General features: G+C 40.6%; 1 protein-coding gene across 3 annotated transcripts in view; it reads right to left on the bottom strand.

Moving 5' to 3' along the window:
- The window catches only part of TRPC7 (transient receptor potential cation channel subfamily C member 7), a 140,355-nt gene that overhangs the window by 81,283 nt on the left and 41,162 nt on the right, over window positions 1–17,910 (bottom strand). The window contains exon 3 of one of the 3 annotated variants that reach the window (XM_003782167.1): window positions 3,127–3,309. The exons of the other annotated variants lie outside the window; for them this stretch is intronic. Within the exon in view, the coding sequence (XP_003782215.1) occupies window positions 3,127–3,309 (183 nt within the window). The remainder of the gene's footprint in view (window positions 1–3,126; window positions 3,310–17,910) is intronic. 3 annotated transcript variants of the gene reach the window in all.

Genomic DNA, 17,910 nt, shown 5'->3' with positions numbered 1-17,910 from the left:
GCTTTGGTCTTTTCAGGAGGAATTTTAGTCTGTATGGATGATGTTCTTGCCCAGGGGGACATTTCTAGTATTTTCTGGGGAAATAACAAAGGACAAGCTACATAAAGTCTCTGGGAATAGAATGGGCCCCAGAGGTCCCAGAAAGGGGTTCCTTGTTGAACAGCCATAGTGGTATTTCCCCTGGGAGCTGCAGAGGCTTTGGTCTCAGCAGCATTTCCTCTCAGATCAGTTCATTTGCAAGTGCACCAAAAACTCTGTATAGTGAAAGCACATATGTGCCTTCTGCAAATGGGGCACGAGGCTGAGAGCTTCAATTACTTGCCCAATACCACATCATGGCTAGAAATCTGGTCTCCTGACACCCAGTTTCAGATTCTTTCCCCTTTACCAGGTGTGCCCTTGTGCCACACTGGGGAGCTCATCTTCATCTAAGGGAGACTGATGTTATGACTCAGCCAGCCAGGGCACCAGACATCAGGGCGGTACCTGAGGAAAGGCAGATTTTCAGACCAAAGACGTGATCCAGCCACAAGCAGCACCTACTTCATTCAGAACCAGGCATTTGATAGGCATGTAGGCTGATTCTACATTAGAGTTTCCCAAAGACAGACACATGGAAAACTAGTTTCACCATGAGAAATAGAGTTCTGTGGTCAATAACACATATAGTGCTCTTCTTCTGTTAGAGTAGTGAAGCATATTAAAGACTCTGTGTCTTTAATCAAAGAAATCTGTTTGACTTTGTTTAACATAAGGTCTCCAAATTTATTTGAACACAAACTTTTTTTTTCTTAAGGTAAATCCTATTAGCAGCCCATGGAACTGCCAAGAAAAAATTATTCTGCTTTAATTGCTCAATTAATGGGTTGATTTTACATGTGGACAGAGACTTGGGAATGTTTTATGGTTTTATATTCTAGCCTCAAGATCTCTCCCTCCCTCTCTCCCTCTCTCCCTCTCTCCCTCTCTCTCTCCCTCTCTGCTGTAAAAGACAATGTATTCGTAAATAGGCCATGGTGCTAGTCATTTCCTAACTCAAATACCCAGGGTTAGATTATGCTCATACAATCGTGCTAAAGTTCATAAATTAAAAATGGAAACCTATTTTAATGTTAACAAGACTTTTTAATATTAAGTATTTTCACTGGTAATTCACAAAGAATAAATGTCAAGAAAAGCTATGAGTCTGTCTGCTGTCACATGATGGTATATATGTTTGAGGTAATTTATCCATTAGGGGTCTTAGAAATGAGCCAGGTGGCATTTTATGCGGGCCATTTATCATCTTCCTACCTATGGCTTGTAGAGAAACTTGACATTCATGATGGATGTTTTCTGAGGCCTTTATGACTCCCTTAATTTGCAAATTCTACTAGAGCCAACAATTTACCTCATGAAACCTTTTTATCTTGACCTAAGCCATCCTGTTCATGGAGGGCTGCCTTTTTTCTCTCATTCATTATCAGAGGCATTTTGTGCTTGGTAATTAACAAGGAGAGGGAACATGTAGCTCAGACTTTTGGCCTGAGTGACTCTACACTCAATGACAATTTTGCTAAGAGATTGGAATTTGTGTTCCAGAAGAATGGTGAGTGCCTACACGCCACAGACTGTTGTAATTGTTCATAAGCAGCCCAAACTGTGAATGTAAATCTGTAAATTCACATTGCCTTCTTTGTAAAAAATTTTTATATATCTTTATCTTCAGCCTGTGCTGGGAGGCAGGAGGATGATCTGACTTGGGGAAGGAAGAAGTATTCGTAGTTCTGGTTACTCCAGCTCACCTTTACCACTGCCAAGTAGCCTTCATAGCAGGGTTTGTTTGAACCCAAGGGCATGGCCATCTCAGCAACTTCAGGAAGTGGGGTGGTTGCTATGTTTGGGCATAAAAGCCTCAGTGAGCTCTTGAGTTGGGCTAAAAAATGAGTTTCCCTGAGCTAAGTGAGTAGGATTGTATTGTACTCAAAATTGCCCCCTGACTTCCCCCCAACCCTCGACAACTCTATGCTTTCTAATATCAGTCTTTATAGCTACCTTTCTCATGGTTCATCAGTTTTATCTTTGGGATTCAGAGGTTTAGGAAAAGCTATTTTTCTTAAAATTTGTGATTCTTATTAAAATGAAAGGGCAGGAAGATTTTATCAAACTTGAAAGCTCTCTGTGGATGAATTCCACAGATATATGCAGTTGTTAAAGGCACAAATTAAAACAAACATAAATTAAGATAATCAGGGAAGAAGAGACGTGTCCAGAGGTCAATTTGGGAGTGTTAAAAATACCATTCAGTTTTGATTATGTGAAATAGCTGAAAAAAAAAAAAAAGCCCCTCAAAGACTGATCAGCTGCCTTGCTTATGTGAAGACATGCTGACACTTAAACACATGGATCCCTGGAACTCCCCAGTTTTCATCAGGACAAGTGACATCATTTAACAAAAGACCAGATTCTAAAGAGTCAAGAGTACATCCAAGATGAAAATATAATTGACTTTGCACCACAGGACCTCAATCTCAGCAGCCACTGCAGGTCTGAGGGCTACTGATGACAGTGCCATTAAAGACAGCCTGATGCCTATTTAGGAAGTCGGATGAGCTTACTCACTTGGGAAATCTACTTAGGATTGCTACCAAGGGCTTTCATATACCTTTGGAGTGAAATTCCTCTAAGCCTCCTAGGACCATGGATCCCATAAATCTTCTACAGTAAAACATTTTTCTACACAACTAGTCTATAGGCACACAGAGGCAGCACGATAAATGCTATCGAAAGACCTGAGTTGTATGTTTCTCAGCAAGACTTGGGAATTGGCCTGCTAGATGATGGGTGCCCTCATTGCCACAGTGTCCCTGCCCATGAGTTGGAGGCTGCATATTTCCTTTTCTAGTCTCCAGGCTCATGGACTAATGTTCGCGATTCTGCTCTCTCTCCTGGTGGGCTGTGGGTAGAGGCTGGGGGTGAGAGAGCATCTGAGCCACCCTACAAGGCTGAAACCTCTCTGTCTAGAGACAATATGGGTGTCATCACAGTCACCTTGCAGAAGCATAAAATACACATGAACACAAATTGAGCCAGTAGCCATGTGAGGAGAGGCAAGGTGGGAAGGCCGGGAGTGGTGGGAAAGCTTACCTTCTTGACTTCATATTTAATGGCGAGTTTGATCCGGCTCAGACTCGGACGGTGGTGGTCAGACCAGACTTGGAAGTTCACATCACCATTTAAAATTGCTTCTACCTCTTCTGTGTCTCGGCACAGGTCCAGCACTCCCACCACAAAATCCTTGCATTGCATAGATAATTTCCTGTAATCGTTCTGACAGAATAGAGAGAAATCAGGGCTATGTCACACTGAGCCCTACAGATAGGCTTGCCCAGCACAGCAATGTACATCAGCAGCCATCCACCACGTGTGAGCTTCCGGAGCACATGGGCACCATGGGATGTGCTAGATCCCGAAGGCAGGGACGTTTCTCTTGACATACAATCTAGAAGACACATTTTCCAAGCCAGCATTTGCCAAGGTATGGTCCATGAGCCACCTGCACCAGAGTCATCTTGGGTGTACACTATAGTTGCAGATTCCTGGGACCCACCCCAGACTGAGTCAGAATACCTGGGGATGGGGCCCAAGAATCTGTCTTTTCACCTTGCTCTCTAAGTGCTTCAGAAGCCACTACTACCACTGCCATTGCCCATCCTGGGCTCTTTCAAAGGAGCACTTCTCTATGTTCAATTCTGAGTCAATTCTGAAGAAGGAATAATAAGAACATGAACTTTTAAGGAAATAACACTTCACTCATTTACCACCTGCCTATAATGGTGACTGCTCCATACAGAAAGTTTATTGGAGAGATAGGGCTGATAGTCTACAATTGGGGAGAAAAGATACACAGGTGTTCTTTTTGTTATATGCCAGAAAATCTGCTTGTAAAATAATGAATTTAAAAATCAAACATAATTTAAATCTAACAGGATCCTTTTCTTACTACAAATCCTTTTGTATAGCAAATCATGGCTCCTTAAATTAGTTGCCTGGTGAGTAAACATTTTTAGCCCTTGACCTTTCTGCTGTTGTTGTTTTATTTTTAATTAGTTGCCCCTGGACTTCTCTCTTTTCCCCTAGGTATATCTTTTGAATATCTTTGAAAGGCTGGCTTCCTTTCCTAATAACATGCCAACTTCTCTCTCTCCCAAACAGACCACTTAAACTCCAGATAATGATCCAAAATGTTGGACAAAAGAGTGTTTGATGTCAGGCTCACACCACTACTCCCCCCAAATATTTTTCCCCAGAGGTCTTCTTGTTGGTTTCTTACTTGAATTGAGTCTATTCAGAAACTACACAGGAGCCAAATCTTGTCACTCTCGGTGTTAATCACTGTCAACAACCAAAGACTGGTAAACAGTAGTTGGCAAATAAGAGTGTAGCACTGCTTTCCCAGAACCTGGATTCCTCAGCAAATAGGTGGGAGCCTGGCAAACTGCAGAAGCACAGACATTTTTCTGAATTAATAATTCTTTTCTCTTTCCAGGGTTGCTGCATCAAAATGTCACTTTGCATTAGAGAAAGAGGCAAGTCAATATTTGTTTGTTAGAAAAAAGATTAAGAAAATATTTTCAGACGAGAGCAGCTACCCTTCATTTTTGTATATATAATTTAGGCAGAAGTAGGGAGCTTTGGAAATTCCATGTAGAAAAATGATCACTCAGCTCAGGCAGATTGGCATGGGGAAAAATTCAAGTAAGACACTTGGAGTGAGGGTCCTAGGTTTTGGCACCTGGCATAGAGCTAGTGCACACTGCTTGACTTGACTGTACCTTTTCTGAGAACAATGAAGTTCTTTGAACGTTTGTGATTGCACTGATACAGCAGATACTGCTCTGTTGGCTAGACCAGACTTCATCTCTTGGTGGAAACTTCTGCCTGAAAGGTGAAGGCATGGACACTTCAGGAAGGGCTTGGCCCTATTCTTGGCCCAGGCTCCCTGTGTTAGGAGCATGTCAGGCTATACTGCCCAGAGCCTCTGCACATATCTGAGTTCGGCACAGTTCTGAACAGAAGGAGCCATTTCATCAGAAACTGTCACTTCTCTGGGCTCTTTCAGCCAGCCTGCCATCCAAAGGCGAGGCACTAGGGCAGCCAAAGCAGGTAATTTGCATTTTGCTTTCTGCATTAGCAGGACCCAAGTGGGAAGGCAATAAGCCTTCTGGTGTCTACAGATGGCTGAAGGGGATAGAGAGAACCCAAACCTGCCAGGAAGAAGGGGATGACATGAACACAGATGGTAACAGAGAGAACCACAGTGAACATCTTTGGGGAATTATGATGATTGTGATTTATTGGGTTAACCCGAGCTCAGTGAGCCTTCTGAGACGTAACCTCACTGTAGTTGGAGGTAGCTGAGATAATAAGGTCTGACAATTAAGTTTGCAAACTCATCCCAGAAAAAGTGCTACATTCCTCCTTGCCGAATGGTCACCTTTGAAACACTCCCCTTGAGAAGCTATGCACTGATGCGAGCGCCTAGTCTACCCTTCAAAGCAATTTTGGAGCTCTTTTTTTCTGGAACAGCTGTCAGAGCTATTGTCATGTTACTCTTTATTTCATCAAAATGTCTCCCTTTCAATACTTCCTTTATCTTTAGGTAAAAATAAAAAAGTCCTTGGGGGCCAGGGTCTGGTGAGTAGGGAGTGGTGTTCCAGTACTGCTATTTGTTTACTGGCTAAAAACTCCTTCCCAGACAGTGCCATGTGAGCTGGTGCCTTGTGATTCAAGAGCCCATTTTTGCACACACCTTTTTCATGACAAGATTTCCAGTTAAGACTTTCCTGTTTCTCTACTGATGTTTACTTGGTCTGCTATGCATTTCACAGTAAGCCAGTGATTTTGACACTCCGTTTGATGAATTTTTGCAATGTTTTTGTCACTTCTGTGCATTGTAACAAGTTTGCAAGCCTATGTATTAGACCTTCATATATACCAAGACTCCACAGGTGATCTTTTAAAATTTTTTTAATATTCCTAAACACCAAAATCTGCCAGTCCTGGTGGGTGACAAGCATTCTACCTGCATCATCTCAGTCCTTATAAAAACCCCAAGATGGAGGGACTGTTACCATTTTCCACCTTGCAAATAGGGAAACTGAAACTCAGAGGGATAAATTAACAAGCAAAATCCTCTTCCTCGTATTAGGCATGGATCCCTGGGTCACTGTTTTATCTTCCTCAGAGATTGCAGCCCCTGGCTCACTGTCACTTTCCCAACCTTACACTGTTGTAATTCTTGGTGCTTTTGATCTCCTAGAAGATTACCCTCACATTGTCCTGCCCTTTCACTTCCATGACAGCCCCTTTTCTGATGACTTTATCCTCAACCTAAACCTAATCACTTACTTTCTCAGTTATTCCCAGTAACTGCAGATCCTGCAGGACCCCAATTTTAAGTCTCCCTCTCTCCAACAACAACTTCCTACATGTCCAGCTCACTTCCTCCCTTCCCAACTCCAGCAATCCTTTGATTACACCAGATCTGCAGCCATTGACTGTATCTCCTTTCCACTGGTTTTCATGCTCTGAAGGCCATGATCTTCCTCGCAGAGCTTCTATTTCATGGTTAATGACTATAATCATTCTGGCACATATCAGCAACTCTTACCCTCCTTTTATTTCACCTTTGCCTCTGGATAAGAGCCCAACATTGGTTGACTCTAATTCTCCACTATCTGGTCTTGACTCTGCACAGTAAGTATACGAGAACATGCAACTGCCCTGATCAGTCCTGCTGAAAACTCAAGGCGTTCTCGGTGTTCCTGGACAATTGGCTCTCCCACTCTGCTAAACAAGCCTTTCATACCGTCTCCTCTTCTCAGTATTCTAACACTTCCTTGCCCTCCTAACCCTCAATTAAGGACCTTGCTTTCTATTTTAGTAAGAAAATAGAAGGCATTGAAGAGAAGCTGCACATGCTTGTACTGTCATGAGCATCTTTCTGCTTGTGTCTGTGCTCCTGGGCTCTGTGTTCCTCTCCTTACTGTGGTCAAACTGCTCCTGCCCCTCTCTAAGGCCAGCTCTTCCCCTTGTGTGCTGGATACCAACCTCTTACTCAAGGGCATGGCTCTTGCCATGTTCCTTTTTCTCTCCTGTATTGTCAATTTCTCCTTTCTCTATTGGCTTATCATACAAACTTGCTGTTATTTCTATTGTTTTAAAAATAAATTTCTCTTGACCCCCCTTTCACCTTCAATTGCTACTCCAATTTTCTCTTCAAATTTATAGCAGAACCCCTGAATAGAATTGTCTATGCTTATTGTCTCCAACTGTCCTCCTTGCACGCTTTCTTGTCTCATTCAATAAGGCTCTTACACACCCACTACCTCCACTGTGACTGTTCTTGTTAAGGTCATAAATGACTTTCATGTTGCAGAATCCAAGGCTGATTCTCAGTCCTCATCTTTTATAATGGGCCAAGCGCTTTGAGATAGCTGATTATTTTCTTCTCTTTGATATACATCCTTCACTTGGCTTCCAGAATAACAAACTCTTCTGTGTGTTTATTTCCTCAATGGCTACTTTTTGCATTCTTTTTATTATTATTATTAAATCATAGCTGTGTACATTGATACAGTCATGGGGTATAGTGTGCTGTTTTTATATACAATTTGAAATATTTTCATCAAACTGGTTAACATAGCCTTCATGTCATTTTCTTAGTTATTGTGTTAAGACATTTATATTCTACATTTAGAAAGATTCACATATACCCTTATAAGATGAACCATAGGACTGGTTCCAAGGACTGGACTTCTTTCTAATCTATTTATACTCTTTGTTGACCTTTTTAGTGTCATGGATTTCAATGGATTTCGCCCATTTGCTGCTGATGCATCTAAAATTTATATCCTTAACTCAGACTTTTGCTCTGAATTCAAGACTCTGTATCTAATTGCCAATTTAATATCTCCACTTGGATGTCTAAGGATTTTGCATGTAGTCTTCTCTACCTTGATTAGTCTTCCCCATTCTTTCAGTTGTTTCAGACAAAATATCTTGAATTTAACCTACATATAAGTTGGTAGTAAATACTTTCAGTTCTGCTTGCCAAATATATCCATATTCTGAACTCTCTTCACCAATTCCACTGTTTCTACCTTGGCCTAAACCATCGCTATCTCTTGCTTGGACTAACCCAAGGAATTCCTCACTGTTCTTCCTGAATCTGTCCTTGTCCCTTAATGTCTATTCTCAATACATCAAAGAGGTGAATACTTAGAAAAAGTAGATAGATCATGATACTGCTCTGTTCACATCCTCCAGTGGCTTCCCATTCTCCTCATTACACTGGCCCAGATTAGCCTCCACTCATCCCATCATCTTCTTGGTTTTATTTGTCCTGGTTTTGTCCTTCTATCATCTACTCCAGCTACTCTGGAACCCTGCTGTTCTTCCAAAGCACGTGGCATGGACCAGACCTCTGCATTGGCTATTCTCTTTGCTTGGAATGCTCTTTCCCCAGATACCTACATAAACTCCCTTAGGTCCTCTGGAGGAATCTTTGCTCAAATGTCACTTTCAGAGCAGCCTTCTTATCTTTAAAACAACTATACCCTTCTTCCACTCCCTATTACCCTTCCCTGCTTTTTTTTTTGTTGTTTGTTTTGGTTTTATTTTCTTCATAGCACTTATGACCACCTGATGTATTATATATTTTACTTCTTTTTGTATTGTACGTATCCCTCTACTAGAATATAAAAGCTTCTTGAGGGCACACGTTTTCTCTGTTTTGTTTACAAATTTATCCTAACATCCTAGAACATTACCTGGAATATGATAGGCATTCAGTAAAAATGTTGAATGAGTTGGAACCATGAACTTGCTTCCATCCATGAAGATGGCATAGCTACTAAATGGTACAGCCAAGATTAAAAGCAGGTTGGTCTAACCCAAATCTGTTCTTATCATTCTCATTCTGTTGTCTCTTGGTGATCAGCATGTTTCTTTCTCCTTAGTATACCCTAAAAACTAGAGGCTCAATTGGAAATGATTTTCAACCAACTTGGGGGAAACAAGGGGTGGTTAGGCATATGGATATATGAGTCCCTGACAGATTCTATAGGACAATAAGTAAGTACACCAATTTTGAAGTTAGAAAGACCTGGAGTTTATACACCTATTTTACTACTTGCTAATACAATTGTGGAATTGAGCAAGCCAATTAACTCTTCTGCATCTCAGTTTTCCATCTGTGCTAATATACACATATGATCATTGGGGAAATTCAATGCCAAAATATTGTCAAATGCTTAAGATAGTTAAAATTATGATAACTAATATAAATAACAAAAAATAAAAGTTTACAATAAAATAAATTTTGTAAATGGAAATTTTTTTTATTGTTAGTACCTCATTTCAACTATTGATTTCAAACTCCTGAGCACTTGCCCTTTGTGGTTTTTAATTACTGGAATGGGAGCAAGACTGGCCCATGGAGAGGAGGAGAATGAAAAATACTAAATAAACCCAGATTCTTCTCTTTCTTGCACTCCAGATTGGACTTGCACATCAAAAATATACCCTGGATCTGTCTACTTCTCTTCTTCTCTGGCGATCACACCAGTCCTTCCCAGGTTACTATCCCTAGTCACCACACACACACAGATCACTAGGACTGAATGTGGTGAAATCTGTAATCTTGCCTGTCTCCAGGTCTGAGAGGCATTGTTCACCTTGCAGAGGTAATCAGGAGGGTGGGTAGAGTTAGTGGCGCTTCAGATGAAGGATTACTTTTGTGCCTGCAAAGTTCTTTTTTCACTCTGCACAACTTATATTTGACTTCCTGAGGAGTAACATGATGAATAGCAAAGCAACCCTTTATGCCATGGATCAGATGGAAATTCTCTCTGATTTTGTCAATGTTGATGACATCCATAAATTGGCAGAGTAAGTTATATGAGTGTAGACCTTCCTATCCATGTCACCAAACCATTATGTGCATTTCATCTGCTGTTACGGCATGCTCAAGTCCTTTCTTTAGAAAAGCAATGAGGTGCAGCCATCCTGGGCTTCTGGGGACTGATGGACAGATGAAGAGCAAACACAACCAGCTTGTCCAGCATTCAGTGCTCTGGAGTGCTGCACCCTTGAGTGCTTCTTGGGATCTTGAGCTGTGGCTATGCTGGGCATGGAAAGAGACCTTCAGGTTTTGGTTCTACCAGAATATTTCATAAACAGAATCATTTAATATATAACCTCTTGAGGCTGGCTTCTTTCATCATAATCTCTTTGAGATCCATCCATATTTTGGCATGCATCAATGGATCCATATTTTGGCATGCAGTTTCTATTTCATATCCACTGTATAGACATACCAGTTTGTTTATCCACTCACTCACTGAAGGACGTTTGGTTATTCCCAGGTTTTGGCAATTAAGAATAAAGCTACGTAAATATTCATGTACAAATTTTTGTGTGATTTTATATTTTTATTCTTTGAGGTAAATGCCTGGGAGTGGGATTGCTGAGTATATGACCAGTGCATGTTTAACTCTGTAGGAAACTACCAATTTGTTTTTGGTGTGGCTATACCATTTTATAGCCTGCCAGCAAAAGATGAGAGTTCCAGTTGCTTGATATTCTCATTAGCACTTGGTATTGTCAGTTTCTTTTCTGTATTATTGTATTTTATTGTGGTTTTCATTTTCATTCTTGCATAGCTAGTGATGTTGAACATCTTTCCCAAGCTTATTTGCATCTTTTTATCATCCTTTAATGGAATGTATATTCAAATCCTTTACCCATTTAAAAAAATTGGAGTATTTTCTTATTATTTGCATTTGAGAATATCCTTCTATATTCTGGATACAATTCCTTTTTAAGAGAGAGGGTTAGTAAATATTTCTCTCCATCTGTAGCTTATCTTCTCATTCTCTTAACAGTAGTTTCCAAAGAGCAGATTTTTAAAATTTTGGTAATATCTGATTTATCATTTTCTTATATAGTTATGCTTTTGATGTCACAATTAAGAGGTTTTCTTAACACAAGGTCATAAATGTGTCCTATGTTTTCTTCTACATTTTTATAGTTTAGGCTTTACACATAGCTCTGTAACTTGTTTTGTGTTAATGTTTTGTGAGGTATAGGTTGAAGTATCTTTTATTGCACATGGATGCTCATTTGTTCCAGCCTCATTTGTTGAAAACATTATTCTTTCCCCAGTGAGTTGCTTTTGTACAACTATCAAAAATCATTGGCCATATTTGTATGAGTCTATTTCTGTGCTCTCTATTCTGTTTATTGATCTACTTTCACTAATACCCACTTATCTTTTTGTAGCTTTACATTGTTTTAAAACTATGTACTCTGAGTCTTCCAACTTTGCCTTTCTTATTATTTTGGCTTTTATAATTCTTTCCTTTTACGTATAAATTTAAGAATAAGATTATGTATATCTACAAGATATTCTGTTGGGATTTTTATTGGAATTTTGTTAAATCTGCAGATCAGTTTTGGGGGGGTATTAACATCTTAACTCTGTTGAATTCTCCAAACCACGAACATGATATATATCTTTATTTGGTGTTCTTTGATTTCTTTCATCACTGTTTTATAGCCTCCAACATACAGATTCTACATATGCTTTATAAGATTTATATTTAAGTATTTCATTTTTGTAGCTGTTGGAAATATTAATTTTTTGTGTTTTTGATTGTTTATTATTGTGTATAAAATATGACTTTTATGTACTGCTATAATATCCTATGACCTTGCTAAACTTATTTATTTGTGCTTGCTTTTCAGACTCTTTGAACTTTTCTACCTAGATAAATATGTTATTTGAAAATATGGATTACTCACTTTGAATAAACACCTAACTCAGATGCATTTATTAAGATGACTGATAAAATGCTCAGAAACATCCTTTTGCATTGGTTTAAAGACTTACAACGCATTGTTTCTAGGAAAAAAATCTTGCCAATAATTTTTTTTTGCCTTTCAACTTAAAATTATTGGCTTAGAGTTTTTTATGTAGTCAGTACATTGAGCAGTTCATCCACTATTTATTTCTTGTCTTCTGCTCAACACAAACATTAACTGAGATTCTTTAGTTCTCTGCTAGCCTAGAATTTTCCCCTTTCCTTTTGGTCCATAAATCTCACAAGTTCATTTATTACTGAGGTGAATTTATAGCCTTAACACAGAGGACAATTCCAACCATTAACAATATATGTTGACATTTGAACTTTTAGTGCTCAGACTATTGTTTTGAATGCATCAATTTCAGGAAATTATTAGTTTGTTTGACTTTGGTTTAAAACCTCAACTCTCTGACTTTTTCAAGAGAGAGAGAAGCTCATTACCCTGATTGGTCAAAAGTTAAATGAATTTCTCAAACTGATGCTGTGGAGACACCTACACAATACAGGATAATTAACACTCATTCCTCAATGGAGACCTTAGAAATTAGATTTAAAAAGAGTGTGGTTTTCACATCCACATCCCCACTCTCTTTCCCTCAAGGACCCAGTTATGGGGAAGGAATATTTATTGAAAGCTCCAACTGAAATACAAATGGAGATAAGTAAGCAAGTGTGTGCATGCTGTAAACCTAGGAGGTGTTTCTACTTTTGACATACATTTAGGTTGAGTTTTTAAAGAAAGGATTGCACTAACAGTTTTACAGTAAAATTGTAATGGTATTTTAATATTTCATTAGTCACAACTAATCTATAAAATTGATAGCATTTTATTGGCCCTAAAAAAAAGGACTGAGAATTGACCATTGGACTTATTGAATTGGAGGTCATTGGTCACCTTGACAAAGCAACAGTGGAGGGAGAGTGGAGGCATGACAGAAAAGGATTAAATGAGAATGGGAGGAGAGGTGCTGAAGCCAGGGATATAGATAGCTCTTCTGAAGACTGTTATCTTAAAAGAGAACAGAGCAATGGATGAGTAGCTGATGTGAGAAGTTGGGTCAAGTGAGGCTTGCTTTCTCCCTCATGTCCTCCCTCCCTTCCTTCCTTTTCTTTATGGGAAAAACCATGACATTTGGTGTGCTGAGGGGAATTTTCCATAAGGTAATTATGATGATCAAAATGTGGAATCAGTATATCATTATATTAATCTAGTAGTTCAGTAGCATATATGAGAAAAGATCGAAGGTCATATGTTAAGTGGAGGAATATATTTATGTAGAATTGTGTATGGTTTCTCTACAGTAACAGGAGGAAAATTTAGTATGTAGGTGAGAATGATAGAAGGTGGATGCATTGATGGTGGGAATCTGTAGACATTTTATTCCTATTGCTTTTATTTTTTTCAGTGAAATAGGAATAAAAATTATTAGTTGAAAGTTCGAACAGGGGACAAGGTGGTGAGAGTTTGAGAAGAGAAAGTCTGAGATAGTTTTTAGGAGAATATAAGAATAAATAGATTAGAGAGACAGCATATGATTTCTGGGGAACTAGAAGAGCCCATTTGAGGTTTGTGGTCATAAATTTGAAATGAGGCCAATTAATGTGGTTGTTTTTTTTTTCTGACCACATTCATCTTCCAGAGTGCCAGCATGTCAGATGGAGAATTAGAATTACCAGGGTTGTGTTTTGATAGAGTGTAACAAATCAAGAGAGGGGCAGAAGAGTAGAGGTGTATGTGAGGGAGTGATGTAATGACAGTTTATGGAATTGAAGCTGGTTTGAAGGGAAGACAAGAATTTGAGGGGGAGAGGGGGAAATGAAAAGATGGTTTGATCAGTGAGTTGAAAGTTCTGGAGGGAGGCAAAAGATGGAGAGAGTTGTAGTATTCAGGGAGATGGAAAAAATAAGAGCTGGTAGTTAGAGAGTGTGATGTGCAATGATTAGATTAGGGGAAGTTTGCATTTATTGATTGTGGCTAGTGTAGGCTCATGGTGATTAAGGTGAGGTGGAGGATAAGACCACTGGCCAAGATAAGTCTGTGAAACTGAGCTGGGGCACTGGAAGGACAATTGTCTATATTAAAGAATCTAAACAGCAGTAACTAAAAGCATGACATTATTCCAGAGCGCAACAACAAGGGATAATGGAGTATAAAATCTGGTGAACTGTGGTTCAAAGATGGAATGTTCTTCAGCAGGAGAGAAGGAGAAAGGGGAAGTAGCAAAGAGCAGTAAGAATGCCCACCCCATCTAGAAGGTGCTGCATCTTTCAAAGGAAGGGTCAGTGACAAGGTGACATCCAGAGGGTGAAGTGGGAGGGAATCTGGAGAAGACAAGGGGTGTATGAAGATGGAGTAGTGGGCATGAGGAACTGAGTGCAGGTACAGAGGGTAGCCTGGGAGACAGGGCCCCTGTGGTGAGGACACACCAGGGACTGCAATGCTTAATTACCTCTGGGGGAGGGCAGGAGCACGCATGGCAGGGCGGCCAGGCATGCAGGTCACTCTCTAGCACAGGCCTTCATAGCTAATCCTGCCCCATGTGTTTCTTCCACACATCCCCCCACTCAGTTGGTGGGCAAGAAAACTCTGAATGGTCCAGTTTAACACAGATGGCAGGCTTCTTGTTAATTATAACTGGAATCACTGAAATAATTAATGGATGTGAAATGCTGGGTAAGAACCTGAGCCTGGTACTTATTATTGCAGATGGAAATTGAAGAGCTTCAGTCCCCATTTTAGCTTTCATGCATGTTAGTCATTGTTTCATTAACCTTCACCCTATCAATAAGCCCGTGCTCCAAAAGATCGTCAGGACAAATAGCCTTCAGTATTTAGTTTCCAGTGCAGAACCAAGAATGATGTTCAAGTTCAGTAAACGAGACATGGCATTTCTCACCTCAGCTTTCTGAGGGGGATTTAGGCAACTCCTTGGTCTTCAGAGTCCAGGGCCCTGCCCTAAGTGTGGGGTAAGGCTGCTCCTTGCCCCAGTGCTTCCCTGAAAGATCTGATTCTCCAATTCTGCCAGTGGTTATCCACTGACTCTCTGACTTGATTTGCTGTCTGTAAGAGGCTTTCCTTTACCAATCCCAAACATACTCTGTGCGTTTTCCAAAGAGGTCTTTTGTGTCCTAAGTATTTCTAACTTTGGGAAAGATATGTGTATCATGGATAAATTTAGAATTTTTCATCACGAGCCTGATCAGCATTTGCATGAGAAGGATGCCTGGTGGTTGGTGCTTAGATTTGAATCCCAGCCCTGCTGCACACTGGCTGTGTGCTTTCTGGTGCATATTGGTCTCTGTGTGCTCCAGATTCACCTGCATTATGACGATGATAATGCATCCACTTTAGAGGGATATTACCAGGGTGAACTGAAAAACATAAGCCACATAAGTTGCTTCACACAGTATGTGACAAATATTAGCCAATATTATGATGACCCGAGGTGTATAGGAAGGCAGATAGCATGTATATGGATAGTTTGTCTATCTGGAGTTGATCTTTGAGCGCCTCATCTAACAAAGCTGGTAAATGCCCTCATTGGGTTCAGTCCTACAGCTCCCTTAAATGTGGATCCCCAGGTGGAAGGTGCAGGCAGCAGGGCAAGGGCATGGAGCCTAGGGCCTGGGGCAGAGTCCTGGTCGCTCAGGTGTGGGCCCTGGATGCTGAGCACATCTGTAGGCTACCACGCATCACCTTCCTTAGCCAGGCAGTGCTGACAGGCCTTTGCTGGCACTTTGGTTTCCAACCTGTGTTTTGGTTTATTTAATTGGCAGCTACTGACACTGTGAGGGGCTCCTTAGCACACTGACATGACATTTATGATGTCCCAGAAGTACTGCATAGCTCTGCTTGTTGGTTTTTTAACAAGTCTTCTCTATTGGATTCAATGGCTTGCCTGAGGACAGAGGCTGTCTTTCAGGAAGGAACTCAGGTATTTTATTAGCAATCCAGGTATTATGTCCATTACTTCAGCAAGTGTATTTGACTACCCACTCAGGCACTAGGAATGCAGACTTAAACAAAACAAAGTCTTTGCCTTTGAGGGGTTAAAGACCTTGCCAGAGAAAATACAAGAAGCCAGATGAGGACCATGGCTGATGTGACTGCCTTGGGACAAGGGTTGGGCATGCTACTTAAATCTCTAATCAGAGGGCTTCCAAAAGGAGGCATATTGTAAAATGAGGCCTGAGGACAAGTAGAAGTGAGCAGTGGTGAGGCAGGTATGAGGAAAGGAGGTTGCAAGGCATGGACATGCTAGGAAGAGGGGTGGGCAAGTGCAAAGATTCAGTGGAGATCTTGTGTGCACTGTGATGGATGTCAGCCAACTTTAACAGCAGCATGGGTATGTGTGTAGTTTCTGCGCAGTGTTTGTGGTATTTTACATAATTTCTCATATTTAAATAAAGATGAATATGTTTACATATCCTCAGAGGAGTTTACGTGCAGTCTCTGCACATCCTTATCCATATCAAACAAGCTGCTTGGTTCTGTCCTCTGAAGCTCCAGGAATAGCCTCTCCTTAAATTTCTGCTTTTCCTGCTGGAACTACAGTAAGCTCAAACTAAAGGACAGGTATGTCTATGTATGCTTTGTCCCATCCTCACAGGCACCTAGCTTCCCTGGGCAGCTCTCAGGTTCTCTTTCCTCTCTGCATGCGCGCGCGCTCTCTCTCTCCTTACCCCTCTTTCTCCCCCTCTCTCTCCTCCTCTCTCTTTCACACACACATATCATTCCATCAGCCACAGGCCAGTGCTTCATGGCAGAGTACTTGTTCCAAGCTATGACTCAGGAAATCAATCTGGCCATGTGAGTTGAAAGAAGAAGGACGACCAAGACATGAACAGAATCTTCTGTGAGAAACACAAATGAATGGCTAACAGACTTATGAAAACATGCTCGTCATCCCTGATCATCAGAGAAATGCAAATCAGAACCACCCTGAGCTATCACTTAACCCCAGAGGGAATGGCCCACATCACAAAGTTCCAAAGCTGCAGATACTGGCATGGATGTGGAGAGAAGGGAACACTTTTACACTGTTAGTGGGACTGCAAACTAATATAATCTCTATGGAAAGAAGTATGGAGAATGTTCAGAGAACTCAAATTTGACCTCCCATTTAATCCGGCAATGCCATTACTAGGCATCTACCCAAAAGAAAAAATATCATTTGTACTAGATTGTTTATTGCAGTTCAGTATACAAGCACAAGATGTGGAAACAACCTTAAATGCCCATCAACCCAGGAATGGATTAGTAAACTGTGGCATGCATATATATATTTGTATATATATATATGTGTGTGTGTGTGTGTGTGTGTGTATATATATATATATCATGGAATACTATTCAGCCCCCAAAAGATGGTGGACTTTACATCTTTTGTAACCTGGATGAGGTTGAAACACACTCTTCTTAGTAAAGTAACGAAGGAATGGAAAAGCAAATATCCAATATACTCAATACCAATATGGAGCCAATAGATGATCTAATATACTCCTACATAAGAGAAAAACTCACTTCAATTCAACTTGTGGGGAGGGGGAATGAGGGAGAGGGAAAAAGGAGAAGAGAGGGCGATTGGTGTGCTCCCACTTCATGGGCACACTGTAAGGGTATATAGCACACCTCTTGGGTGGGGGACACAACTATAATAGGGACTCTACTTGTTTGTATCTTCATATTAATCTGAATTAAAAAAAATAATCTTAGCCCCCCCCAAAAGAAGAAGAGGGACCCTCGGGACCCCTGTGGTCCATTTAAATAGAAGTAGTACCCCCTGCTCTCCTACCCTGTTCCCATATGGAGGTGGCCAAAGCATGACTGATTGATTGGTCTGTGCTACCACTAGAATGGGAGACAATATTAAAAGATATGACTGTTGGTGGGGCACAGTGACTCAGACCTGTAATCCTCGCACTCTGGGAGGCAAAGGCAGATGGATTGTCTGAGCTCACAGGTTTAAGACCAGCCTGAGCCAGAGCAAGACTGTGTCTC

This window comes from Otolemur garnettii, unplaced genomic scaffold (assembly GCF_000181295.1).
Source record: "Otolemur garnettii isolate 467f Iridium unplaced genomic scaffold, OtoGar3 scaffold00003, whole genome shotgun sequence".
NCBI classification, from domain to species: Eukaryota; Metazoa; Chordata; class Mammalia; order Primates; family Galagidae; genus Otolemur; species Otolemur garnettii.
This window is presented reverse-complemented; position numbering and strand designations above follow the sequence as displayed.